The following is a 26,497-nucleotide window of genomic DNA, read 5'->3' on the forward strand; positions in this document are numbered from 1 at the left end:
CTTTATCAGATCTGGGGGACATGGAAGACAAAGTTTAAAATGATAGTGATGAACAAGCATTGCTTTAAAATTTGGATTTCAGTATTAAAAAGCTGGCAAATATCACATATTTTAAATTCTGTTGCAGTAAAAAGAGAACAGAGGGATGTCTCTCTTAATGCCGCAATCATCCATCGGGGTGTCATAGTCTGAATTTCATGCTTCTTAAAGAAATTTGCTAAGCCTGCTGCTGAATCCTTTATGTATACTGACATAATTTTTGAATCATCATCAACTTTCACGAGTTACATAATTTAGCCTGAGCAGTGTTTCACCAGCATTAGAAACAGCTAAATTATTCATCAAGTCTGAATATGAATAACTAAGAGTAAATTAACATGTTTATTAGCATCAGAGGGACTCATTTGTTTCTGGGAGGCAGGACTGAGTTCAGGTAAAGCAGCTGACCTCCATTCTGAAAAGGATCTTCCCGACCTTAGGTTTTCTTTCCAAAGGGGGGTGTTATATGCTCTCTCCCCACATTTTAGGAATGTGATAGTTGCACCGAATGAATGGGGAAATTTTCCTCCCATCGGTATACCCTTCCTCTGGGATCAGTTAAATAATGTAAAGATAATCTATTGCTTAAAAGTCACTTGCTTTAAAAGAACTTAAAACCTCAAATGACCTTGACTATTGAACTGTCTGGGCGATGGGTTTATAAATGGTTCATTATTAAATACGGTTTTCCATTTTTTTTTCCTACCATTATTCTGGGGTTTAGTACTTCACTGTTTAAAAGGAGCCACTGTTGGGGCGCCTGGGTGGCTCCGTCCAGTTGAGCCTCTGAAACCTCTTGGTTTCAGCTCAGGTCATAGTCTCAGGGTTGTGAGATTGAGCCCCGCATAGGCTTTGTGCTCAGCAGAGAGTCTGCTTAAGATTCCCTCCCGCAGCTCACGCAAGCTCTCATGCTCTGTCTCTCTGAAATAAATAAATAAAATCTTCAAAAAATAAAAGGAGACATTTTTGGTTTTTGAAAACTGCTTTGTTTTGTTACATAACAGCTCATATCAAGGATCAGTGTCCAAAGTAAAAGACCCTTCTGGGAGCTGTACCTATCTTCTGCGGGAGGGTATTAATGTAATCCGCTTCTTCTACGTCAGAGTATGAAATTGAGCATCTGATTAAATACCACATCAGAAAGATTTTCATCCTTTCTCTTTTTCATTAGCATCTCTACTGCTCTTTGAATTAGTTTTTGTATCTTCTACATGATAGTTGTGCATTTCAGCGAGATTTTCCAAACTATTGGCATAAATTTGCACATATTTCTTATAATCCTGTTAATTTTCTCTCTCTCCATGATAACATCTGCTTTTCTCATTTGTACATTACATGCTATTGTTTTCTCTTTTAGAAATCTGAGGTGGGCAAGGTCAGCATTAAAGCTTCTAAATACTCAGGATGAAATTATTGCTGTAATCTCCATATGATACATGAAATCATTAATATCCTCAATGCACAATGTTGTTTAATCAGGAAGCAGAAAGAGTCCTCGTTATGACTTTTTCCACATTCACATTCCACCTTGGTGGATCATTTTCAGGTTTTCTTGGGAAAACTCTCTACGTGGAACCTGAGACTTCATGATACCAAAGTATCAGGACTTCCTTCTTCTGGTGGGAAGAGGGGAATCTTTCTTCCTTCTAAGGCCAGATGCTCAGTTCTTATACCTCTTTTGAAAGCATAAGCAGAACTATAGTTGTATTAGTTGCATCATTAACTTAGCCCCACATTGTGCTTTGTTCCCTACTTATGTTTTATGTACTTCTTAACCTCATGCAAGATCAATCATTAACTTTGCCTTTTTACCCCTACTCCCTGTTTACCCACTGTTGTAGAAAACTAATGGGGACAGGGCAGTAACATTTGTCTTGACATATCTGAATGTACCAGGTCCCAAATAGCGTCTCACTGTCTAGAAGAGTGCTTGCCTCCAGGCTGTTTCAAGCCCCCCCACCCCCACCACCACTGGAGGTTTCAAGAAACCCTCGTCTTCTGTATTCACCTCCTTCCCCAATCATTTAAGCTGTCCTTCGGCTCAACAGGGCAAGGCAGTTTTGGGAATGACCCCCTGCCTTCTCATTGAGCTGCCCTTCTGATAATAAAGCTTTCCTTGCTTCAGAACCGTGTCTTGGATATCGGCTTCCTGTGCCTTGGGCGCAGGGACAAGTTTGAGCTCGGTAACCCATCCATCTTTCCTTTGCTCCATCCTTCCTTTGTTTTTCTTTCTTTAGCTCTTGCCTGTTTTTCTTAAGCAACCTACACCACAGGCTCCATGTCCTTCCAAGAAAGGCTTGCGAATCTCTAACAAGAAGGAACTACATCATGCCTGCAGGTTGCTCAAAGTTGTTTCCTCCAAATTATGTTTAAAAAGACCCTTTGTGGTTGGAATTCCACTTACTTGCTCTTTCTATATGTATATGCTTCTCTTAAAAATTAGAGGTATGGGAAAGTTGAAGAGAGTAGATCCTGAGTCCTCATCACAAGGAGGATTTTTTCCCCTTTTTTCTTTTCTTCTTTCTTTTTACTGTATCTACATAAGAAGATGGATGTGAGCTGAGCCTACTGTCATTCTACAGTGTACGTAAATCAAGCCGTCATGTCGTTCACCTTAAATTCACACTGTGATGTATGTTAATTATTTCTTATTAAAACTTGGAAAGAGGGGCGCCTGGGTGGCTCAGTTGGTTAAGCGACTGCCTTCGGCTCGGGTCATGATCCTGGAGTCCCTGGATCGAGTCCCGCATCGGGCTCCCTGCTCGGCGGGGAGTCTGCTTCTCCCTCTGGCCCTCCCCCCTCTCATGTGCTCTCTCTCATTCTCTCTCTCTCTCAAATAAATAAATAAAATCTTTAAAAAAAAAAAAAGACTTGGAAAGAAAATTCAAGGTAAGTACTTACATCATTATCCCAAATGAGAGAATAGGAACTTGTGATCGTGTGTCACACGGGCTTTGGGAACCTCTCCATCAGGCTGTGGCAGGGGCCTCCTGGGCCAATCCTACCAGTGTTGCCACTGTCCCAAGGAGAAGGGGTACAAAGCCAAACTCTAAGACCTGCCCAGAGGTTGAACAACCCCACCTTTGAGCAGAAGGCTGGGAACAGTGTGGGGGTGTCTGGCGTAAAACAGTACCACTTATTAGCTCATGGTCTCAGAGTCAGACCAGATGTAGCTCAGGCAAGGCCACAGTCAAGCACCAGCTGGGGCCACAGTCACCTCAAGATTCACCTGAGCCAGGATTTGCTTCCAAACTCACTTGGTGACTGCTGGTGGGACTCAGCTCCTCGTGGACTGTGGGACCAAGAGCCTCAGTTCCTTCCTGACTGTTGGTCAGAACCCAACCACGTTTAGTTTCTTAACACATGATTGGTTTTCTCCTGTGGTTCCCAACATGGTGGCTGGCTTCACCAAAGTTATCAGGTGAGAAAGAACCAGAGAGAGCCAGTGGGAGGCAGTCATGGCCTTTTATCACCCAATCTCAGAAGTGACACCCCATCACTTGTGTAGTATTCTCTTGGTTGGAAGCAAGTCCCCAGGTCCAGCCCACACTTGAGGGGAGGAGACTACAAGGGTGGGAATGCCAGGAGGCAGGGATCACTAGGAACCATTTTAGGACGCTTCCTACCACAGGAGTATGAAATAAAACCAGGTGTATGTGGGAAGTTACTATAAGGCAATGGATACCATTTCAAATCATGGTGAAAAGACTATACACGCACACAAGAATGGTTGAGATAATCAATCAGCTCTCGTTTGGAAGTAGGTTCCCTGCCTCACACCATTCACAAAAATAATTTCCAAATGGCTAAAAATCTAAAAATAAAATAACACCATGAAAATACTAGAAGAAAACACAGGCAACTGTTTTTATAATCTTCAGATGGGAATGTCCTTCTAAACATGACTAGCATGCCCAGTTCATGAGAGAAGGGGATCTGTGTGGTTTTGTTACTATGGTTGTATTCCAAGAACTAGAAACGGTACCTGGCATGTTGGGAATGTTTAAATAATATTTGTTGAATAATGGCTGAAGGAATAAAACCCCAAAACCCTAACAGAAAACACTGACAGTTCTGACCAAAGATGATTGTAAAAGGTGTGTGTGGTGGTGGACACCAAAAAGAAAGTTAAAACAAAACCAAAAAGTGAAGGAAGCATGAAGAATTGAGCCAAGTGGAGAATAAAATGTTAGCTTCATTAATGGCTGGAAACTAGTCAATAACTCAAATTGCAAAACTTCTCATGAAACATGTTATGCAAAAAAGGAAGATCTTTTCATCTCTTTCTCTGAACCCAGCCTATGTAACCCACGGACAAACCCGTGGGGAAGCTGGGTCTGTGGTCCCCACTCGCCCTGACTTACCTGTGGGCCACAGGCAGAGAGGCTGGAAAGCGGAGGGTCTGCGCCAGTAGCCGGGGAGGAGCAGACGGGCTGCCTGACCGATTTCAGGTGTCCCCGGGGAACGAGAGGTCGGTGTGGACACGCCTGAGCAGCAGCCTCCTGAACCAAGTGTCGTTTCTTCCCTAGGGAAAAAGAAAGACAGAAAGGAGGGAGAAGATGGAGAGAGGGGTTAGGATTCCTCTCCTCTGTGGACATCAGGGATGTATGTGTGTGAGTGTGAGTGTACGTGAGTGTGTATGTGTGGGAGTGTGAATGTGAGTGTGAGTGTGAGAGTGAATGAGTGCGTGGGTGTGACTGTGTGAAACAGTGAGTAGTGTGAGAGTGAGTGTAAGAATAAACGAGTGTGTGAGAGTGGGTGTGAGTGTGTCAGTGCACGTGAATGTGTGAGTGAGTTTGAGTGTGTGAGTGTGAGGGTCAGAGTGTGTGTGTGTATACACACTGGGGGTGGAGGGGCGTTCCCTCTTCCTAATATTCCAGGAAAAACGTGGCCCACAAAAGATCACTATCTATGTTATACAAAGGGTTTCCTCAAGAAAATAAAGGAGCAATATACAATTAAAAAGGAAAAAAATCTAGAGGTGCCTGGCTACTCAGTGGGTAGAGCATGTGACTCTTGATCTCGGGGTTGTAAGTTTGAGCCCTGCACTGGGTGTGGCGATTAATTAAAAATAAAATCTTTTTTTATAAAAGGGGGAAAATCTAGAAGAAAACAAATGACTAGATAACTTATAGAAGAAATACAAATGGCTGATAAAGATGTAGCAGATCGAGAGGTTTTTTTTTCCTGTCTCATCTTCTTTCCTTGACCTCCTCACTCCTGGAGGGGAGAAGACTTGTGGCCATTCAAAGATTATTTTTAGCATAAAAGCACACAGAAGTTCTGCTATGATAGGTGTTCAGTGGAGCAAGGTTTTCGGGGTTCAGTCAGGAAAAAGGCAACCATTCTATGCATTTTGAGCATGAAGGATTAAATACAAGAATTGGGGGCTTATCCAATTTACTGAAGAGCAGAGAAAGCTACAGGGAAGCTACAACCAAAGAGCCCAGCCTGAAACACCAAGGGGAGGGCTCCTGAGAGTTTGCCAGGAAAGTGTGACTCACATGTGCTCATGGGTCTGGATGCATCTGCTTCCAAAAAATAATGCCTTGTCATCAATCACGCCTCCCGCATGCTTCTCACTAGAAAACTTTAATCCTGGACCATGCAGATAAAGGGATTCTGGGAATTGTAGTTCCTGTCTTCTCTGCATTGCGCAAGAGAACTCAGTGGCGCTGGTGGTGATGCCAAGGTGACTCAGACGGCTGGGCACAGTCCGCTGGGGTCTACGCACGTCCCTTTACTCGTGTTTGACTTCCAAAAACAGGAAGTGAAAACGTCATGCTTCTGCATAACGCAAGCCAACTGTCACTCAATCCGATGAAGCTATGCTCACTCTCTCTCAGAGACGTGCATCCTTTCTCAGCCCAGTCACAACTCCCTTAAATATCCAATAACATAAATGTTGAATCAGAAATACTTTGTATTAGATACAGAGGAGTGGGAAAAAAAAGATTTTTTTTTTTTTTTGAGACAGAAAAAAGTCCAAGGGCCAGGCAAAATGTTGCAACCGTGTTTTATGAGCAACTTCTTATTTAATGATATGTGTGTTTCAAACTGAAGATGTCTTTGAGGAAACTCTTAAAAGGAAATGTATGTCTGGGCACCTGGGTGGCACAGTCGGTTGAGCGGCGGACTCTTGGTTTCCGCTCAGGTCGTGATCTCGGGGTCCTGGGATGGAGCCCCACATGGGACTCTGCACTCAGCAGGGAGTCTGCTTGCGATTCTGTCTCCCTCTCTCTCTCTGTCCCTCCAACTTGTGCTCTCTCTTTCTCTCAAATCAATCAATCAACCTTAAAAAAATGTATGTCAATCAAAGCCGACTTGCCTTGTGAATGCTGATACTTCAGAATACTCTTAGTATTTCAATAGCAGTAAAATGAAGTATGCTTTTTTTTAAAGGAGAAAAAACTGAATAGTGCCTGCACAGTCCTCCTTTCTGCAACTGGTCCTGTGAACACGACGAGAATGAATAATGTGTTTTTCCTTCACCCATCCTGTGTTTTCCTTGCCCTCAGCCACCGCTTTGGCTCTCATGGTTCTTTCCCTCACAGGGGGACCCAAGCCATTCCTGAAGGTGGTTCTGGCTCCATTGGGTTGCTGGAGTATTTTAACTAACTTTTGCCACTGGACATGTAATATTAAGAGGTGTTGCAGACAATGCCCCGGGTTCCTCTTCTTCCCCACTGCATGGTGTGATAACAGTCTTCTTGCCTGTGGCTGGATGTCAGTCTCAGCTTCCAGGTCAACAGAACCCTTGTTTGATTTCTCATTAGAAGCAGTCTTCTCTTGGGAACTAAGATCTCTAAACCAGCAAAGCCCAATATTGCAGAAACAGGAATAAAATATTTGCTAGTGGGCCATTAAGAAAGGCCTGTCCCAGCTCTAGCCTTGTTTCTGGAGCAATAGTCTTCAAAAAGTCTGGGTACTTCCCTTTCCCCAGTGCACAGTACCTTTGGAGAAGGCAGGGAGAAGCATTTCCCAAATACATTTTAGGCAGAGTAGCCGAGTCATTCCTCGAGAGGACCACCCTCCCCTTCAATCAAGGGGCTCTGGGTCTGTGAGCTGGCTCGGTTCTAGGAACTGGTCAAGGGGGCAGAACTCCTTAGAAAGGTGGTCCACATCACATCTCTGTCTGTTAAGAGTTTTTTCACTTGTACAGATTAAAACTCTGATAGTCACCCGACTATTTCAGTCCTAAGTACACCATGACCCATTAACACCTGCTAAAGATCTCTCAGGCCATGCTATACTTTTCCTAGTCCATCTCTGCTTCCCCTCATGCTGGCCACAGCACCTCTGAAGATCTTTCTCTTGGCCTCCACTACACCTGGATCCCACCCTACCCCACGGACCACAGGGAGACTATCTCGAAGGTGGCCTCTCCCACTGTCATCCCCAGTCTGCAAAGAAACCACTACAGAGCCTCTCAAGGGAGGCTGGAAACCGAAGCAGGAATGACCACATTTCCAGAGGTCTCTATAACAGGTGGTTGGTTTGATGGAAAATGGCAGAAATAGATGAAAGAGAGTAAGGAGCTCTGGGGATGCCAAGGTCAAGGGTTTTGCTGCTCCTGTCCTCCAACGGTAAGATGCATCTGCCCCGTGTGTCTCTAAAAGGTGGTGGGGGAGATGGGGGTTCACCTGAGAGATCCAGCTAGTTCTATCAGTTACCACGTGCTTGCACATCAGCACAAATTACGTCCTGTTCTGAATTTGTTCTAACGACGATTCTCTCTGAGCACTCTGCATGCTCATTAGATAATATTTTTGTCTTGGGCAGCTGCACATCTGTACAAGATGCGTCCCGTGTCCCCAGATGACTGCTGGCAACTGGCTTCTCCGTCCTCAGTAGGCCTTATCGTGTCCTACCACACCAACGTATGTCTTCCCCCCAGCTTTATTAACCTATGATTGAAAGACAAAAAAGTTACACAATTAGGTTGTACAAGGTGATTTTTCAGAGTGTACAATATGATGATTTAATATATGTGCACGTTGTGAAATGATCACCACGGTCAAGTTCATTAATGCATCCATGGCCTCATATAGTGACCTTGTGTGTGTGTGTGTGTGTGTGTGTGGTGAGAACACTTGTGATTTACTCTCTTAGCAAATTTCAGGTCTGCAAGAGAGTATTAACTACAATCGCCATGCTATATATCAGATCTCAAGAACTCATTCCTCTTATAACTGAAAGCTCGTACCCTTTGACCAACCTCTCCCCATTTCCTCCAACAACTCAGCTCCTGGCAACTGCTCTACCCTCTGGTTCTATGAATTTGACTTTTGTAGATTCCACATAGAAGTGAGATCATGCAATACTTGGCTTTATTTCACGTAGTGTAATGTCCTTCTGATTCATCCTTGTTGTCACAAGTAGCAAGATTTCCTTCTTTTTTATGGCTGAATAATATTCCATTTAGATATTCCATTCCATTATATATATGTATCTGCATACAGATATATGCAGATACATATATATAATTAGTTATTGGAATATATATGGAATATATATGGAATGAAATCTATATCGTACATTTGTTTTTGTTATTTATATTATGTTATTTGTTTGGGGTTTTTTTGTTTGGTTGGTTGGTTTTGCTACTGAGTTGTAACGTTCCTTTTTTTTTTTTTTTTCTTTTTTTTTTTTTTCTTTTTTTTTTTTTTTCTAAAGATTTTATTTATTTATTTGAGACAGAGAGAATGAGAGAGACAGAGAGCACATGAGAGGGGGGAGGGTCAGAGGGAGAAGCAGGCTCCCTGCCGAGCAGGGAGCCCGATGTGGGACTCGATCCCGGGACTCCAGGATCATGACCTGAGCCGAAGGCAGTCGCTTAACCAACTGAGCCACCCAGGCGCCCGAGTTGTAACGTTCCTTACATATTTTGGCTATTAATCCCTTATCAGATATATAATTTGCAAATATCTTCTCCCATTTGTCGGTTGTTCGGTTCATCTTGTTGATGGTTTCCTTTGCTGTGCAGAAGCTTTTCAGTTTGATGGAGTCCCACCTGTTTATTTTTGCTTCTGTTTCCCGTGCTTCTGGTGTTGGATCCAAAAAACCATTGCCAAATCCAATGTCAAGAAGCTTTCCCTTACGTTTTCTTCTAGTTTTACACTTTCAGGTCTTGCATTTAAGTCTTCAATCTATTTCAAGTTGATTATTGTATATGATCCAATCTCATTCCTCCAAATTTAGACAGAGAGGTATCAAGGATCTGAAAAGAATCACAAGTGATGGGGGTCAGATGTCCTCTCTGGGTTCTGCCACCCAAAGCATCTGTGACACATTCTGGCTGCACCCTCCCCCCCTCCCCCGCCCAATCCCAGAAGTGTTCGACCACTTGGAAAATCTGTGGCTCTTCCCCTCCCTCCCCATGGGGAAGGGGGATTTCTCCCCACTACCCCAAGCCAGGTGAGGATGCCTGCAGGAGAACCACTGGTTGAGGCTGGGGGTATGTGCCGGAAGGGGAGACTGACACTTCCCTCCACAGTCAGGGGGCAGGGCCTGCAGGGGGCTTGCTGCTCTGCCTTCTGAAGATCCAACGAGGAGGAAAGAAAACTGGAGGCCATGGTGGGTCCAGTGGTGGGTGCAGAGGAGTTTCCTATACTCCCCTATCTGATGGCTAACATTCCACTGGACTCTGAGGAAGGTATCCAGGCTTGGGTGGCCAGAACCCAAGAGAGGGCCCCGACAGCTGGTCAGAGCCGGCCAGAGAGGCAGCAACCAAGTTCCAGTGGTCCACAGAGGCACTGGGAAAGACGGAACCCTTCTCCAGCCCTCCCACCCTAAGAGGTCCGAGGAGCTGGAAGCATGTGGGAGAGAGGGGGAGGGAACCAAGCAACCAAGATCCTCCCTTTCTGGTTCTCTCAGCAAGGGTTCGAGTCTTAGGGGAGGAACAATGAGACTAAGTGGGAGTGGACTGTAAAAAGAACTGACATCGGTCAGAAAGCTGGGGAACTTGCCCAAGACGTCATTAGGGAGGAGAAGGGGAGAGTCCAGGCAGCTCGGTGAGGATGCCGTCATGGGAGAACACAAAGCTGCCTCGTGGGGGCACCCGCTGAGAGCAGACCGTTCAGTTACCCCACCACCTGCGTTATGCTGAAGGCAGACTTAGCAATATTGGATCTGAATGTGTAAATAAGTCGCATTAAGTGAAAAGTAAGTTGAAGAATGCGCGCAGAATATAAGTCTATTTAGGGGAAAATAAAACACGTATGTGTGTTTATACCCAGAGGTAAGAACCATGGGTAGGGGCGCCTGGGTGACTCAGTTGGTTGGGCGTCTTGATTTCAGCTCTGGTCATGCTCAGGGTGGTGAGATCAAGCCCCGCGTCGGGCTCAGCAATCAGCAGGGAGTCTGCTTGAGAATCTCTCTCTCTCTTTCTCTCTCTGCTCCTCCCCCCTCAAATAAATAAATACATGTAAAAAAAAATAACAGAAATATGGGTAGGGGCTTAGGTGGGGGAAAATGTCATCAATTTTAAGAAACAACAAAAAAATATATTTAAAAAGAACGGGAAAAAATGAATTGGAAAAAATACAGGCACAAAAAAATGGACTGGAAAATCCCTAGGAGACTGTTGCTTCGGGAAATCTCCATGCTTTCTGGAAGAGAGTAGATTCCGGGAGTGCCCCAGGGACACCCACTTCCTTGTCTCCCCCCCTCCCCCTTTCTTCCTCCCCGACTGCAGCGTGGCTCGGCTCGGTGCTGCCACCTAGAGGTCGACGGCCGACATGACTTCAAGCCCGATCTGTGGGGGCAACCCCTCCAGCGGCAGTTTTCAGTTTTCCTTTTAAGAAATCTGGTTTCGGGGCTGAAGATGGAACTTCATGGGAACTTCCTGTGAAAAGACAAGAGAGGAGGACGGAGCAAAACAGAATGAGAGAGAGAACACCTGTGTGTGCATTATTAAGCATTTCAAAACCGGAACAGTGGGGACACCACACAGGTGTGGGGCCCTTCTGAGCACAGGTTGCGTCCCTAAGAAGCCACCCCTGCTTGCACACTTGTATTTGGATGTGTGCATGTTAGCGATGCTTTTGTATGCCGTGCATTTGCGTGTACGTGTACACACGTGTTCATTTGCCCTGTGCATCGTGTTGATACGCGCCAGTCTGTGCAAGCATGTGTGCGATGGGCATACATGTTTGCTTAGGTGATTTTGTGCATGTTCGCGTATGGTGTATTTGTGTCTGTATGTTTCTGTGTGTGTGAGAGATAGAACAGGTGTTTGCGTTCCGAGTCACAGGAGCCTCGGGTCTCTAGCTGAGGCTGCTGGGGAATGGCAGATGGGCTGGCTCTCCTGATGTTGCCTATAACAGGTGTTACAGAATTGAAAGAACTCTCCGCACATAACCACTCCATCCAAACCCCTGCACTGAGAGGCTTGACCAAGCTCTAATGTGGGCTTCTAGCAGCATTAGGCTGTGTCCCTAGGATGAGCCCAGGCTCCCACTGAAATGCCTGCCTGAGAAAGCTCACTGCCATCAGAATTTTCTGTTTGCTCCGGCCAAACCTGGTGATAGGTCCCTGTGCTCATTTTCTTAGGGCATTCACTAAAAAGAGCTTAGACTTGCAAATCCTTCTTCCTCCCCCTTGAGACATGGCTGTATCTCCTACTACCCAGGAGTATCTTTCCATTCCTCTGAAATGCAGTCATCTGGAAGGATAGGCCTGTGTCGAGTCTCTGTGGGAGGACCAGATCCCACCTTCCATAATGGCCAAACAGCAGACGCAGCTGCCGAATGGCATGGACGCTGACCAACCCTTTGTAACTTGTCCCTTGAGCCCCCCCTCCCCCTGCTACACCCTCATTCTGCCTTTCAAAATCTATTTTCCCCTCTTTAACTGATGTCTGGCTTTATCTTTGACGGCACACCCCTGCCCCCTTTGCTGCTCAGAGTACTTGACCTGCCTTCCCCGGCCAGGAGTGCATGGCCTCCCAGAGGATGCTCTCGGGCTGCCAGAGCCGAGCTGGCCAGAGGCTGGCATCTTGGGAGCGGCTCTCACCCTACACCCTACACCCTCCGGTGGGATAACTCGGAAGCCCAGGGGCCACACAGCTCCCAGAGTTCCCTGGGGGATCTCCATTCCTTCCAGTGGTTGGAGCAGTCATTTACCAGACAATGTACATTTTATTGGCTTCCTTCTCTTTCCCTTCCCCACTCCCCTGGGGGCATCTCCCAGTAAGGGCTTCACGGGACCATTGCCCCAGGGTCTACTTCCAGGGAACCCAGACTCTGAGGCTGCCTCCAAGGCTGGTACCCAGCCATCAGGGCTCTGCCCCCAGGGCCTGTTCTTGAGGGGGTTTTCATTGTTGTTTTTAGTTTCTCTCTGTTCAGCCAGCTAACAATGGACAAGGACAGCTCGGTGGTAGGTAATGTGTTTTTCTGTCTCCTGCATGCAAAGCCTTGTTCACCCTCCAGAAAGCGAGCCCGATTTCTGACCCCATAGGCATCCTTCTTCTCTCCTCTCAGCTTTTCTGCCTCCCCACTGCTTCTCCTTTCTTGGCTTCTTTGTTTTTTAATGATTTCTGGGGAGCAAGGGCCTATTGGGAAACAGTAACACAATAGCATCTATCAAAGCGCCTACTCTGTGCCCCACACTCAGGGACACTTCTAGCCCTTACAGGCACCCTGTGACGAAGATCTCTGACTATCAGATTGCAGGCCAGGAACCCGGGCTGGGAGCAGGCTTGCCCAGCGCTGTTTGGTGGCCCAGCCAGCAACTGGAAGGAGAATCTGAGCCCCGAGTCCCAGCTCTGCCAGCCGTGAGCTGAGGTAGCAAGAGTCATGAGGTCACTGAGATCCCACTTCACTCGCCACCGTGTGCCTCAGTTTCTCCATGTGTTAAATGAGAGGGTACGGGGGTCCCTCGACACTTTGCAGCCTCTGTGCTCCTGCTCTTCTTTAGGGAAGGAGCATGTGGTCTAAAGACTTCGGGTTCTCAGTGGGTCACCGGGAAACACCGCTAGGCTTAGTTTTTTTTTGCAGGCATTGCCTGGCGCTCACTCAAGTCAAACGCTCTGCCCCCCTTCCTCCTCCTTCCCCAGCTTTAAAAGATCACTGACATTTCATTATGAGGAAGAATTTGGAGACAAGCAGCAAATATGAAAATCTCTGTGTGAACTTCCTCCTCTGAACTCTGAATACAAACATTCTGGAAGCCTCACCCCTGCCCATACTCATTCCTGACAAAAACCACCGTTTACACTTCCTCAGAACACTGTAACCTAGTGCTTAAGGGCATGGACTTGAGAGTTAGACCACCTGGATTCAAACCCCGGCCCCGGCACCTACTCACCAGTGTGACCTTGGGCGAGTCACCAGACTTTTCTGTCCCTCGTTCCGGATCTGTAAAATGAGACAGTAAAAGCACTTATGTTGCACGTGATGTGGTTTTGGAATGCTGTTGGGGTCCGGAGCTGACAGCCAAGAAAAGATTCTTGAAACGTCTGGTGCAAAAGGGTGATTTTATTAAAGCACGGGGACAGGACCCCGTGAGCAGAAAGAGTTGCATTGTAAGTGTGAGGGGTGACTGATTCTATACTTGGGAGTTGGGGGAGGTAAGGACAAAGGCAGGTGTCCAAAAGGACTTTCATCTGCTAAAGAAGATTCTCATGATCCTGGAGGCCAGGGTTTTGTCAAGCTAAGGTTGTTTTTTCTCTCTCTAGTAAGGCATTAACTTTAAGATAGTTGGGAGTTTCCTGGAGGAATGTTCTACTCTATCTCAAGTATTTGTCAATGGGCTGTAGGTTATAAAGACATTTAATTGTATTGACATTCCACTCTGCCTCTGTTTCCCACACACTGTGGAGAGGAGGGGATGTTAGGGCTCCAGGAAATGGAATCTATGGGTTCCTGAAAGTTGGGCTATTGATAAGAATGCTCTCTTCTTGTCAATCACGAAGACTTTGTAAGCTGATGGAGGCTCCTGTCCTGCAGGACTGTGATCTCCCAGTGAACCATTTGGTTTTTCCTCCCCTTAGTTATAGGGCAGCTGGGAGGGCCTGAGGAATGTCACACACATGTCCCGCCTGGGAGCTGGGGGGTGGGTGGGGGACGGTGGAGAGGCTGGAGAGGCGCAGGGTGTCAGCTTGCCTTCTGCTCCCTCATCCCAGGGGGGCCGTGACTGACTTAATGTACACAGAAGTGTCAGTGATGTTACTATTCCTAATGGGGTCACCCTGGGGTGCGAGCCTCCAGTCTGGGGAGATAGTCTCCAGAGGGACTCAGCTTCCCTGTGGTGGACATTTGCAAGGGGGCTGGGGAGTGGGGAGTTACCCTGGGCAAAGTGGTTAACAGACCCAACTGAAGGGCAAACCAAAACCTAGGGGAAATCCCTTAAGAGCCAAGGGTGGAGATGAATTGAAGGAAGAACCTTATAGATCACAAGGGCTTGAGCGCCTACAGAACCAAAGGGGGAGAGCTGTGGGAATGACCAGGGGCCCATTAAAAGACAAAATTCAACTGAGTAAATGTGAAGGTCTAATTGGCTTTATTCACAGATGGGGCAGCATCCCAGGTACAGGGAAGCTCTGGCTAGCTGTACGAAATGGAAGGATTTTATAGGAAGAAACAGGAGGAGCAATTAGCAACGGAACAACAAGGACCGGCTCTGGCCAGGTCACTTTCCCTGAGGGGGAAGAGCAGGTACACGGATGACCTCCTCTCCCTTCAGGGGATGGGGAGACCCCGTGACAGATGACCTCGTGGGTGCTGCCCAGAGACTTCCCTGGGAGGCCGGGAACTGCGTTAGATTAAGTATAAGCCCCTCCTTGGGGACTTGGCCTAAGTGACTCCATTTTGGACCTGTGGTTTTCTTTTTCTTTTTTTTTTTTTTTCTTTGTTTGGTTTTCTTTATAACAGGAGCAGATAAGCAGCAGTGAAGCTCTTCAGTTCTGAACTCCACAAGATCAGCAGTCACAAACCTTCTTCCCTCAGATCTGGAATGTTCTACCCTACCAGGACCCTGACCTCCTCCAGAGCTCCAGCAACATTCACCCGAAACCTCCTGTGGTCCACAGCGGGAAGCACATCATGGCTCCCGGAGGCCTGCCCCGGAGGCCCCAGAGCCCCGTGCTGCACCCTCTCCCTCTGTTCTGTCCTGACCCTCTCATCCCCTTGTAATATACTCATCTATGTTCCCCATTATCACCCCCCAGCCTGGGAGCCCTCTGAGCAGAAGGACAACTCATCCCTGTTTCTCTCATGGTGCCAAGCACCTGACAAATAGTAGGTGCTCAGTAAATACCAGCCCACTGGAAGGAGATGTGGAATAGGAGAGGACCAGGTCTGCCTCCTGGCCACTGCCTGGTTGTGGGGGGGCGGTCACCCTTTTGCTGGTAAACCGGGGACGCTAGCAACACAGGGCAGTGAGCAGGAGGCTGGGCTAGCCCTCCCTCAGCCTGCCTGGTGCAATACCAGTCATAAACCTCAGCCCCCCATCCCAAGGACAGGCTCATGCCTTTTCTGATTACTTATCTGCTCCCCAGGTGGGCTACCTGCAGGGTTGACCAGAGGGAAGGGGTGCCAGGCCCTTTGACAGCCATAGTTCTGCAGAAACCTTGATAATGAGCATCTTGGTTCACACATCAACCCATTTACCACCCCCCCAAAAACAGGGTTACTCTTCCTGGCCTGACTTCCCAGGCTTCCAAACCTGCAATTTTAATAAAATCATTATTCTTGTTGCAGATATTAACGGCTCGCTCTATCTGCACCAGGCACAATGGGAAACGGAACCCTACATGCAAGAATTTGGAGTGACACAAGGAATTTTAGCATATTCCCAGTTTTAAGAAGTCTTGCACAAAAGAAATCTGTTAGGGTTATTTAAACCAGCGTCACCCAAATTCACTTGACGATGGGACAATTTTTACAGAACACCTATTAGCATGTTGCAGCGTTCCCTGCAGCCTGGTCCTGAAGGAAAGGAAAGAAAAGACCAAGCGTTCATTGCACCTGTAAGAGGGCTCTGCACTGTGCCAGACCCTGGCCATGCACTTTCTCAGGTAATCCTGACAAAGATCTCTGCTGGACATGAGTGCCAGGCTCTGACAAGTCAGGTGCTCTTCCCAGGGACTCAAGCCCAGTGTGAGAATCCCCTATGGCTATAAAGTCCCTCGTTGCCTCTAGACTACAAAGCTGCATTTGGATTTTCCCTTGCTTTTGCTGCAGCTCAGAGGCCATGATTCCTGGAGGGAGAATGGGAGAAGGCTCTGCCTGCCACCCCACACCACTGCGGACGGTTGGATTTGCAAATCTGGCCACATGGTTGTTCACTTCCAGATTAGACATAAACTCCTTCAACTGGGCCTCAGTTTCCTCATCTGTAAATGGAGCTATGGGTGGAGGGCAGAAAAGACATGGTTAGAAAGATGTAACCTAATGCTCTCTAGGTCCCCTCCTTAACGTGTACCTCCTGGATTTATGAAGCCTACGTACTCAGCCTGCAATTTAGAGACACGGCCACCAGGGGTAGAGCTGGATCAAGATAATAGCCAAGTGAGGCAGGTGGGCTGGCTCTCCCGAGGAGCATCAGAGGTTGCTTTTTTAAGTTCCCTCTCAGGTTGTACTTGGGTATAAGAGAAATTAAGAAGATGGTTCTGAGTCACTCTGAGCAAATGGGATGGCATGGATTAAAGGATAGATAACTTTTCCACCATGTGAATTAATGCTACTTAAGACCTGGTCCCTGTACCTCCTTGAAACTTTAAGAATCACTGTGAATTCCACCGTCTAGGGACTTCAGGAGAATGAAGAACAAGGAACAGTGTTGGAAACAGCACCAATGGGTAAAGGACTTAGTTTTTTAAAAATCTATGCATGTTTTATTTTGCCTGTATTATGGCTTCTCTCTCTCTCTCTTGAATATTCAATATTTAACCTAAAAGAGTTCATCTTAATGTTCTGGGGTCAAATCTTAAGCTGAGGCAAAGTCATGACACCTGTTACATTTGCTCGCTTATGTCAAAATTGAAATCGCTGGCTTGATGTTAAATCAGCTCCCCTTTTGGCAACTCTCTGGCAATTACAGGAAGCAAAGCATCTGAAAAGAGCTAAATAAATACAATGTGAAGCTGAATGTCTGCCTCCTTCCAATCCACCTCCGCTACTCATCACTGCTTCCATGAGCAATGAGGGGCTCTGTGTGTGCCTTTTGAAGGTTGCACAAATGGTGCCGTTTCATACAGTAAGGCTTGTTCTGCAGATTGTCCTTTCCAGAACCCACTGCCACGTATCGTGAGATCTTTCTATGCTGCCATCTGGCGACCCAGGTCATTCCTTTCCCCTGCTGTAGGTTACCCGTTTGTCCATTTTCCTGCTGGCAGACATGTACGTGCACACAGCACGGCGGTGAATGTCTTTGTGCGGGGCTCCTCGTGATCATGTGAGAGTTTCTTCAGGCTACAGAGAGTGGAGTTTCTAGGTTATAGGATTTCAATTTTGCTTAATTCTTCCTTGCTGCTGTGCATTCACAGTTCATGGATTGTATGAGAGGTCCCACTTTCCACCTCACCTCCACTTGCTTTTGAATGTTTGCCAACCCAAGGACTTTGTTTTAGTTTGTGTCTCTCTGATCATTGGAGATGCTGAGCATCTTCTCAACTCTTCTGTTTGGCTTCTTCAGTCCTTATGAACCCTCTATTCTGGCTAGGTTATGAGCTTCTGGAGGAAGGGGCTGGATCTCACATGTAAGGCTCTCCCAGGGCACAGCCCCGTCCAGGCACAGATTTTTCCATCTGTCTTTCCCACCTGATCTCTGTGCCCCACCTTGGGAGCCCTACCCTCCAAGCTTAGCAAGACCCCTGGGCTGTATCGGTGGCCAAGGACACCATACTGGCTTTTTATTCACATTGTGTCCTCTGTCTCGAATGCTTTGTCTCTTCCAATCCACTTGAGTTACCTATTCATGTGCCAAGACTCGAGCTACCTCCTCTGTGAATGCCTCTGTGACCACCAGCCCCAGCCCATCCCAAGTTCTCCTTTGTACTTCCTCTGCCTTGGATGAACTTCTCACTGCATCTGCAAAACTTCTGAGCATCCATGCACTGATATATCTGTCTCTCCACCAGACTCTGGGCTCCTTAAGGACAGGCATCATGTCTTATTCACCTCTCAATTCCCCATTCATTGGGCAGTGCTGGTCAGAGGGTAGATGCACATTACAATTTGGTCAGTTGGATGGATGAGCCCCAAGGCCAGCCTTTTCCACATCAGTCCTCTGCAGACCGGAACATCCTTGAGGACAAGGACTTTATTGGATTCACATCACTGTCCCTCACAGTGCCTAACAGGGCTGAGTGTTTGCGGTGCTCAGTATGTATTTGTTGACATGACAGTACGATTGTCTGGTAGAGTAGAAAATGGCTTTGGTCAGAAATTTCTGGACTTCCGATCCCCGCTTCCTAGTGGCATGAGTTTGGGCAATTTACTTGGTTTCTCCAAGCCTTGGATTTCCCATCTTCATAAAGATTCTAGCTCTGAGGACTGGTGTCGGGATGAAAGAAGGTTGTGTGTGTAAAGCATTGGACATACAATCATATGCACCAGGCATATTACAATTTCTAGGTCAGAATAGCATGAGGTCTGCTATTGCTACAACACCCAGGATGGTGTGTTTTTTCAGCTCTAAGTTGTGATGAGCAGATAGTAGCTACTCAATAAAAATGAAGTCTGGTTTTCCAGCACAAGAACAGTGCCTTGTAGAAATTACATACTCCATAAAGAAGTTGAGCTGAACTCAGCACCTCGTACGTAATTAGGTACCCAATCAATATTAAATCAAACCAAGCTCACTTCCCCATGCTGCATCCTGCTCCAATCCTATCTTAAAAAAGTCTTTCCCTTTTGTGGTTCCCCTTCTCCTGACAGCGATCTGCTTTCAATTTTTCCAAAGCATGGTGATCACTGTGGTAGGCTGTTATTGAACCTGAACCTGTCCTGCCTATGCTAATACTCTTGTGCAGTCTCTTTGTACGAGTCTGGGCTGGACCATATGTCCCTTTGACCACAGGGACGTTAACAAGCCAGTGCAAGGTGTGATAAGCTCTTACACACTAGAGTCTTGTCCCTTTGGAAAGCTGCTCCTTGGAATGCCATCACTATGTCAAGAAGAAGCCCAAGCTAGTCACAAGGGAAGGCCCCATGGGGAGAGAGTGATGCCCAGGCAGCCCCCAGCTATGGCACTTATCCCCACCGGGTACCAGGCATGTGAGAACGGCTGTCATTCCCACAACAGACGCCACATGGAGCAGAAATGAGTCACACCGAGCCAAATTGCATAATCACAAGCAAATAAATGATCATTGTCGTTTTAAGCCTCTTGGTTTGAGTGTGGTTTGGAACACAGGAAACAACAACCCATGAGTGGGACAAGTTTTGAGGATGCATGTCAGTGACACTGCTGCTGGCCTGGAGACCCACCAGGTAAAGCCCTTCGGGATCAGCTGGTAGACATGACGGTCTAAATTGGAACCCCATCCCTGGAGGACTCTTCCCTGGGAACCCAGTCCCCAGGTCCCTCCCCTGTTGTTACCAGGGACCTTGACTGGCTAATGATGACTTTGTCTTAAACAATGAAAAGTTGCCCAGGCTTGCCTTATAAGAAGTCCAGAAGTGGTGGCTTCTGGCCAGGTGGATGGAGCAGCTCAGTGAGGTCAAGGAGAATCCAGATCGTGCCCCAGCGTCTGCGATTCCTCCGGTCCCAGATTTTCCGCCAGGAGCGGTCTGCACTGCATCATTCCTCACTCAACACAACAGGAGAGAGGGATGCTTCCCAGCTCTCCCAGTGGACAAAAGAATTTCCCAGAAGGCTCCACACACCCGCACCTCTCCTTGCATCTCATTGGCCCAATTTGAGTCATACGCCCATTTCTGAACCAATCAGTTTGTGTGCGCAGGGAGAGAGGCGAGAATTACCCTGAGACCAATCAAACCCACCCTTGCACTGGGTGGGGGGAGGGGGCATGCCTGATTCCTCTGAAGTCCATGGGTTCCTGGGGGAGGAATGATGTCTGAAAATAATCGGGGTTCAGCTAGGGAGGACATGCAAGGTAAACTCCCGCAGTGTCCACTGTGAGGCCCCTCCCACAGGACATGAGGGAGAAGCCAAGCGGCGCTCAGCTCCCACATCCTGTCCTGGAATTATGAGGGAAGGGGTGTATGTCTAGGGGGAAGGTCTGAGGAGAGTTTGGGCTCTTGGGGCTTCTCTCCTCCCCCAGTTGGTCTTTCCAGTACCACACATCTGCCCCCACCCCAACGTGAAGGGAAGCAACAAGAAGAGGAGAACATTCAGATGTGTTTTTCTTTATTGTTAGCGCTTTCTCTGAGTGGAGGGCAACTCTTCCCAGTCGTATCTAGTACTTTGAGCTCTTGTTTTTGCTCTTTTCTCCAAATCTCTCATCCAATGCTTTCTGTAAGTTCATATTCATCGCATTTTTCTGGTGCCACCGTCCTGCAGAGAGCAGGGCAGGAGCCAGCCCAGATCACCCAGAGGACTTCTGGAGTGCCCGGGCCCCAGAGGTGATCCATGCTTCTCCCAGACCCACCCCAGAGCTCTACCTGCTGCTCTGGTCTCCCTCTGCACCTTGGGGCCAACACACCCTGCCCGGGTAAGGGAGCACCCGCCTCCCACAGCCCAGCACCCCGCGTACCCAGATCGTCCGTCTTCCTGCCATGCCAGTGCTCTATGTCCCTCACTGATTTCTCAATCACCTCTGGAGTGTAGGAGGCCCTCATGAGGCTCTTCGTCTCCTCGGGGGCTCCTGTGGAACCCCATGAAGAAACCCCCAGAAGCCCCAAGTCAACGGAGGTCAGGCACTCAAGGATTCATACCTGGGTGTCAGTTTCCCTATGGATGGTGGACTGTGGGAGGGCAGGGATGTGGAGAGGTGGGCCTGGGTTCAAACACCAACTCTGGCATTTATGAACAGTGTGGCCTCAGACAAGTATTTAACCTCTCAGAGCTTTGGTCTCTTTATCTATTCAAAGGAATAAAATTTTCTTGCAAGATTGGGAAGATTACATTATTGGAAATTTGTTGGACCATCTGGCATGGGACAATTAATATCTGTGTTTTCAGAAAATTTATTTCTAGGGGCACCTGGGTGCCTCAGTCGGTTAAGAGTCTGCCTTTGGTTCGGGTCATGATCTCAGGGTCCTGGAATTGAGCCCTGCATTGGGCTCCCTGCTCAGTGTGACCTGTTTCTCCCTCTCCTCCCTGCTCGTGCTCTCTCGCTATCTCTGTCTCTCTCTCTCTCAAATAAATAAATAAAATCTTTAAAAAAATTTATTTCTATATTGCATTGTATGTTAACTAAAATTTAAATTAAAAGAAAATGTATTTCTATGTGGAAGTTAAAATACACACACACACAAATAAGTTATCAGGATCAAGAGTCAGCAGAAACATCAGAGGACCAAATCCCAAAAGATAGCAAGGATTCAAATGATCCGTTACAGAATATAAAATAAGTATCAGTAAAGAATAAGAAATTACCCCGAAAGAACAGATTAGTAAAAGAAGCAAATGGGATTTCAGAAACAAAACCTATAATAATTGAAAAATAAATTCAGTGGATGATAAGATGTCTGGGATTTGCTTTGAAATAATGCGGGGTGGGCAGATGGATGGGTGGGAGAAAAGATGAAACGAGATTGGCCATGGATTAATTGCTGAAGCTGGGTTACAAGTGCAACATACTAGTCATTAAATTATTCTCTCTTCTTTTAAGTTTGAAAATTGGCATCAGAATGTTTAATAAAAGCAAATTCAGGGGACAAGGAAAATAGCAGATGAGATGCAGCTAAGAAAAAAATGGCCAACTTCCAGTTGATATAGCTAAAGAAATTAGCTAGGGGGGGCACCTGGGTGGCTCAGTTGGTTAAGCATCCAACTCTTGATCTCACTTCAGGTCTTGACCTCAGGGTCATGAGTTCAAGGCCTGCATTGGGCTACACACTGGGCATGGAGTCTGCTAAGGAAAAAAAGAAGAAGACATTAACTAGAATGCAGCATACAAGAGGGGAAAAGATGCGGAAAATATGAAAACGCTAAGATGAAGTTCTGATACATGTGTAAGTGGAGTTCTGAAGGTAAGACTGGAGAAACTGGAGAGGTAGCATTTGAAAAGATAATCATAGTGGGAATTTTTCCAGAATTGGTGCAATATATGAATTCTCAGACTCAAGAATCAGTTTCCCAATCAGCATATGTAAAAAGAATTCTTTAACTAGGTACATCCAAGTAAAACTTGAAATACCAGAACCAAAGAAATCTTAGAAGTGGCCATACATTGATGTGTATTTACATCAATACATATGCATATACATAAATTATACACAATATACACGGGTTTTAATTTATGGGGTAAAATAATGACAATGATCTCTAACCATCTTTGAAGATTTACTATGTGCCAAGCACATTCTCAGAGCTTGATAGAGCTTACTCATGGAATCTTCTCAACAACCCTGAGAAGTAGGTATGATTATTATCCCCCTCTTACTGTTGAAGTCACGGAAACACAGAGAGGTTAAGTCACTTGTCTAAAGTCTCACAGCAGGTAAGTTAATGATCGAGGGCCCAAACCAGACCCTGTGTCCCCAGAATCCACAGCTTAAACTACTTCGCTTCTGTAGAATTAAAATTTGGTAAAATAATAACATGTAAGCTGAGATGGGGGCAGAGAGAATAAAATTGAGGCCTGTTAGCATCCTTATATTATTCAGGAAAGCCTAAATATCTTGTTCAACTTCCGAATGTGTTAGCTATGCGTGTAAAAATGTGAAAGGTAACCACTAAAAAATGGGAGATTAAAGACACAAATTGGAAAAAAAGAAACTTCACTCAAATGCAAAACAAGGAAGGAGGAAAAAAAGCAGCACCAACAGAAAACACAAAATAAAGTCATAGGAATAATTCCAAATGTATCAGGGATCAGTGTAAATATAAATAGACTAAGCCCCATTGATGCAAAAAAACATGATCAGACTACAGAAGATATTTTCCAAATATATATTATGTAAAGCATACATAAAACAAAAGGACACAGAGAAAGGATAAACATGGAAGTATAGAAAAAGATATGCCAAGCACATACTAACCAAAAGCAATCTGGTCGCATTTTACTGATATCAGACAAATAAGACTGTAAGGCAAGGGCATTGCAAGATAAAAATATGAGATAAATAAAAACCACTGCAATGCATTCAGGCGATGTATAGTTCTAAACTTGCTGCATTAGAATAATCTCAAAATAGATAAAGCAAAATTGCCAGAGCTACAAGGAGAAATTGACAAATCTGCTATCATCAGAAAAGATACACTTACTTAATACAACTCAAGACCTGTTCATAATTTTTAAAAAATTAATGTGCAAACTAGGAATAAGAGGGGCTCTCCTTAATCTGATAAAAGATATCTTCAAAATTGTTTAAAATGTCATATGTAATGGTAAAATGTTAGAATCAATGAGGTTAGTGGCTTTCCCTGCTTATATGCACTCTTCTCCTGGACAAGTCAGCCAGGAGAGATGGTATAAAGGTGGGAAGAGCCTAGTGGTTAATAACGTGAACTCAGGGGGCGCCTTGGTGGCTCATTCAGTTAAGTGTCTGACTCTTGGTTTTAGCTCAGGTCATGATCTCAGGGTCATGAGATCAAGCCCCCGGGTCCGGCTCGTGCTCAGCAAATAGTCCGCTTGAAGATCCTCTCCCTTTGCTTGCACCCCCCAAATAAATAAATAAATCTTAAAAAATGATAGTAATAATAATAATAATGTGAACTCAGCCCCAGGCTGCCAGAACTCAAATCCCAACTCTGACCATTTCTAGCTGTGTGGCCTTAAGCGGGTTATTTAACATTTCCTAGCATCAGTGTGTAAGTGGGAATGGTGGCATCCACGGCTATGTGAAAATTGGAAGTATCTAAAATACTTAGAGCCGTGCCTGGTGGCACATGTCATATGTTGTGTATAAATGCAACCATTATTAGTATTAAGAAGAAGCCCCAAAGAACCTACAAACCAATTTTGGAATTAGCAAGTGAGCTGGGCAAGACTTCAGGACAAAAGAAAGACTAATATGCAAAAGTAAAAGCCGCATCTGTGTATACAAGCAGCAAAGTTAGAAAATGTCATTTAAAAAAAGATACCATTTGTAAGAAGCAGTAAAAAAAAAAGATAAGTTCTTCTAAAGAAACCTAACAGAGGAGATAAGATGGCAGAGTAGGGGGACTCTAAGCTTGTCTGGTCCCTCAAACACAGCTAGATAGTCATCAGATCATTCTGAACACCCTAGAAATCAATCAGAAGTCTGAGAGAACAAAAAGTGCAAGTCTGCAAGTAGAAAGCAACCATCTTTTGGAAGGTAGGAGGTGCAGAGAGTTGACTGCGGGGAGGCAAAGCTGAAGGTACTGTGGTGGGGAGGGAGGCTGCTTAAGGAGGCTACCGCGAAGTATTATAAGCAGCAGAGGGCAAAATCAGAACTTTTAGAAGTCCGCTACCATGGGGCATGTGCCTGGCGTAAAGGTGCTCAGGTGGTGATGTGGGGCAGAGTCCCAGGAGTGATAGGGTGGTCTGAGGATCCCTGGCGTCACAGGAAGACAGGAAGTGTCTAAGTGCTGTCCTGTTCCCAGGCATGAGAGCAGGGAAGCCAGCTGGGAGCAGCGGTCTAGGTGCCAGCTTTCTGCTCTGTGTCGCGACAAACTTTGAATGCTGGGCAGTCCTGCGACAGCTTTCCTGGGATGGGCCAGCAAATGGCAAAAGCCGGTGGAGACCCTCCCCCAGGAGATCAGCACAGGTTTGCTCCCCAGGAGTCCCTAAAATGTGGAGTTTTGAAATCCATCACATGCCTGACCTAAAACAGCTCAGACACAAGCAAGAAGAACACAGAGTTCTGATGGAAACTGGGGAGACAAGAGTGACTGCTCTTCTGTGAGGGCTCCCTGAAGGATGGGGGTGCAAACTTTCATCTCCGGGGCTGGAGAGCTGGGCGGCCATATTTATCCCATCCCACCCTGAGCGCTGAAAGCCTTCAGGGAGCGAAACAGCGCCACCTAGTGGAGGCTGGAACTGTTTACACTGAGCCCTGTGCACCGGAGTCGCATTTCCACTGAAACAAGCCTGAGAGTCAGTACAACAGGCCCCTCCCACCGGAAGACGGCTCAAACAACTTGCTGACACCAAGTCTACTGATCATAAAGGGCTGGAAAGCTTCAGCTGTAGGGGAAAGGGGACTAGCTTCCTTTTTACTTTTATTCTTTGTTTTTAATTATTATTTTTTCATTTATTTTCTCATTTTTAATTTCTTTTTAAACTTTTATTATTTTTAAATTTTTTATTGTTATATATTTATTTTATTTTATTTTGTTTTGTTTTGTTTTATTTTATTTTTGGATCTAGATTCTTTTAACAAGCAGACCAAAACACACATAGGATCTAGGGGTTTTTTTGCTTTTTTGTTTTGTTGGGTTTTTTTTTTTTTTCTTTCTTTCTTCTTTTCTTTTCTGGACAAAATGACAAGATGGAGAAATTCATTCCCCCAGAAAAAGAATAGGAAGTAGTACTCATGGCCAGGGATTTAATGCAGATATAAGTAAGATGTCTGAACCAGAATTTAAAACAATGATTGTAAGAATACTAGCTGGGCTTGAAAAAAGCATAAAAGACTAGAGAATCCCTACTGCAGAGATAAAGGAACTAAAATCTAGTCAGGCTGAAGTTAAAAATGCTATAACCGAGATGCAAACCCAAATGGATGCCATAAAAATGAGGATGGATGAATCAGAAGAATGAATCAGTGATATAGAAGATGAAATTATGGAAAATAATGAAGCTGAAAAGAAGAGGGAAACAAAGGTAATGGACCACGAAGGCAGACTTAGGAAACTCAGCGACTAATTAAAACGTAATAACATTCAAGGGGTGCCTGAGTGGCTCAGCCGGTTAAGCGGCTGCCTTTGGCTCAGGTCATGAGCCCAGGGTCCTGGGATTGGGTCCCGCATCAGCCTCCTTGCTACTTGGGGAGCCTGCTTCTTCCTCTCCCACTCCCCCTGCTTGTGCTTGCTCTCTGTCTCTCTCTCCCTCTCTCTCCCTGACAAATAAATAAAATCTTTAAAAAAAAAAACCAAAAACGTAATAACATTCGTACCATAGGAGTTGCAGAAGATAGAGAGAAAAAAGGGCAGAAGGTTTATTCTAACAAATTATAGCTGAAAACTTCCCTAATCTAGGGAAGGACACAGACATCAAAATCCAAGAAACAGAGAACTCCCATTAAATTCAACAAAAGCTTACCCCAAAGATACAAATGTAGTGATCCAAAGGGGTACTTGCACCCCGATGTTTATAGCAGCAATGTCCACAATAGCCAAACTATGGAAAGAGCCAAGATGTCCATCGACAGATGAATGGATAAAGAAGATGTGGTATATATATACATGGAATATTATG

The 26,497-nt window shown here is 45.9% G+C and overlaps 1 protein-coding gene across 1 annotated transcript in view; it reads right to left on the bottom strand.

Annotated features, from left to right (window-relative positions):
- Nucleotides 1-20,110: 20,110 nt before the first annotated feature.
- The window catches only part of CIMIP4 (ciliary microtubule inner protein 4), a 16,948-nt gene continuing 10,561 nt past the window's right edge, over nt 20,111-26,497 (bottom strand). The window contains exons 4-5 of the mRNA XM_006742221.3: nt 20,702-20,812; nt 20,111-20,502 (exon numbers count right to left, since the gene is read on the bottom strand). Coding sequence (XP_006742284.2) covers nt 20,405-20,502; nt 20,702-20,812 — 209 coding nt within the window. The 3' untranslated portion in view covers nt 20,111-20,404. The remainder of the gene's footprint in view (nt 20,503-20,701; nt 20,813-26,497) is intronic.

Source organism: Leptonychotes weddellii, chromosome 5, assembly GCF_054177405.1.
Source record: "Leptonychotes weddellii isolate Sample4059 chromosome 5, ASM5417740v2, whole genome shotgun sequence".
NCBI classification, from domain to species: domain Eukaryota; kingdom Metazoa; phylum Chordata; class Mammalia; order Carnivora; family Phocidae; genus Leptonychotes; species Leptonychotes weddellii.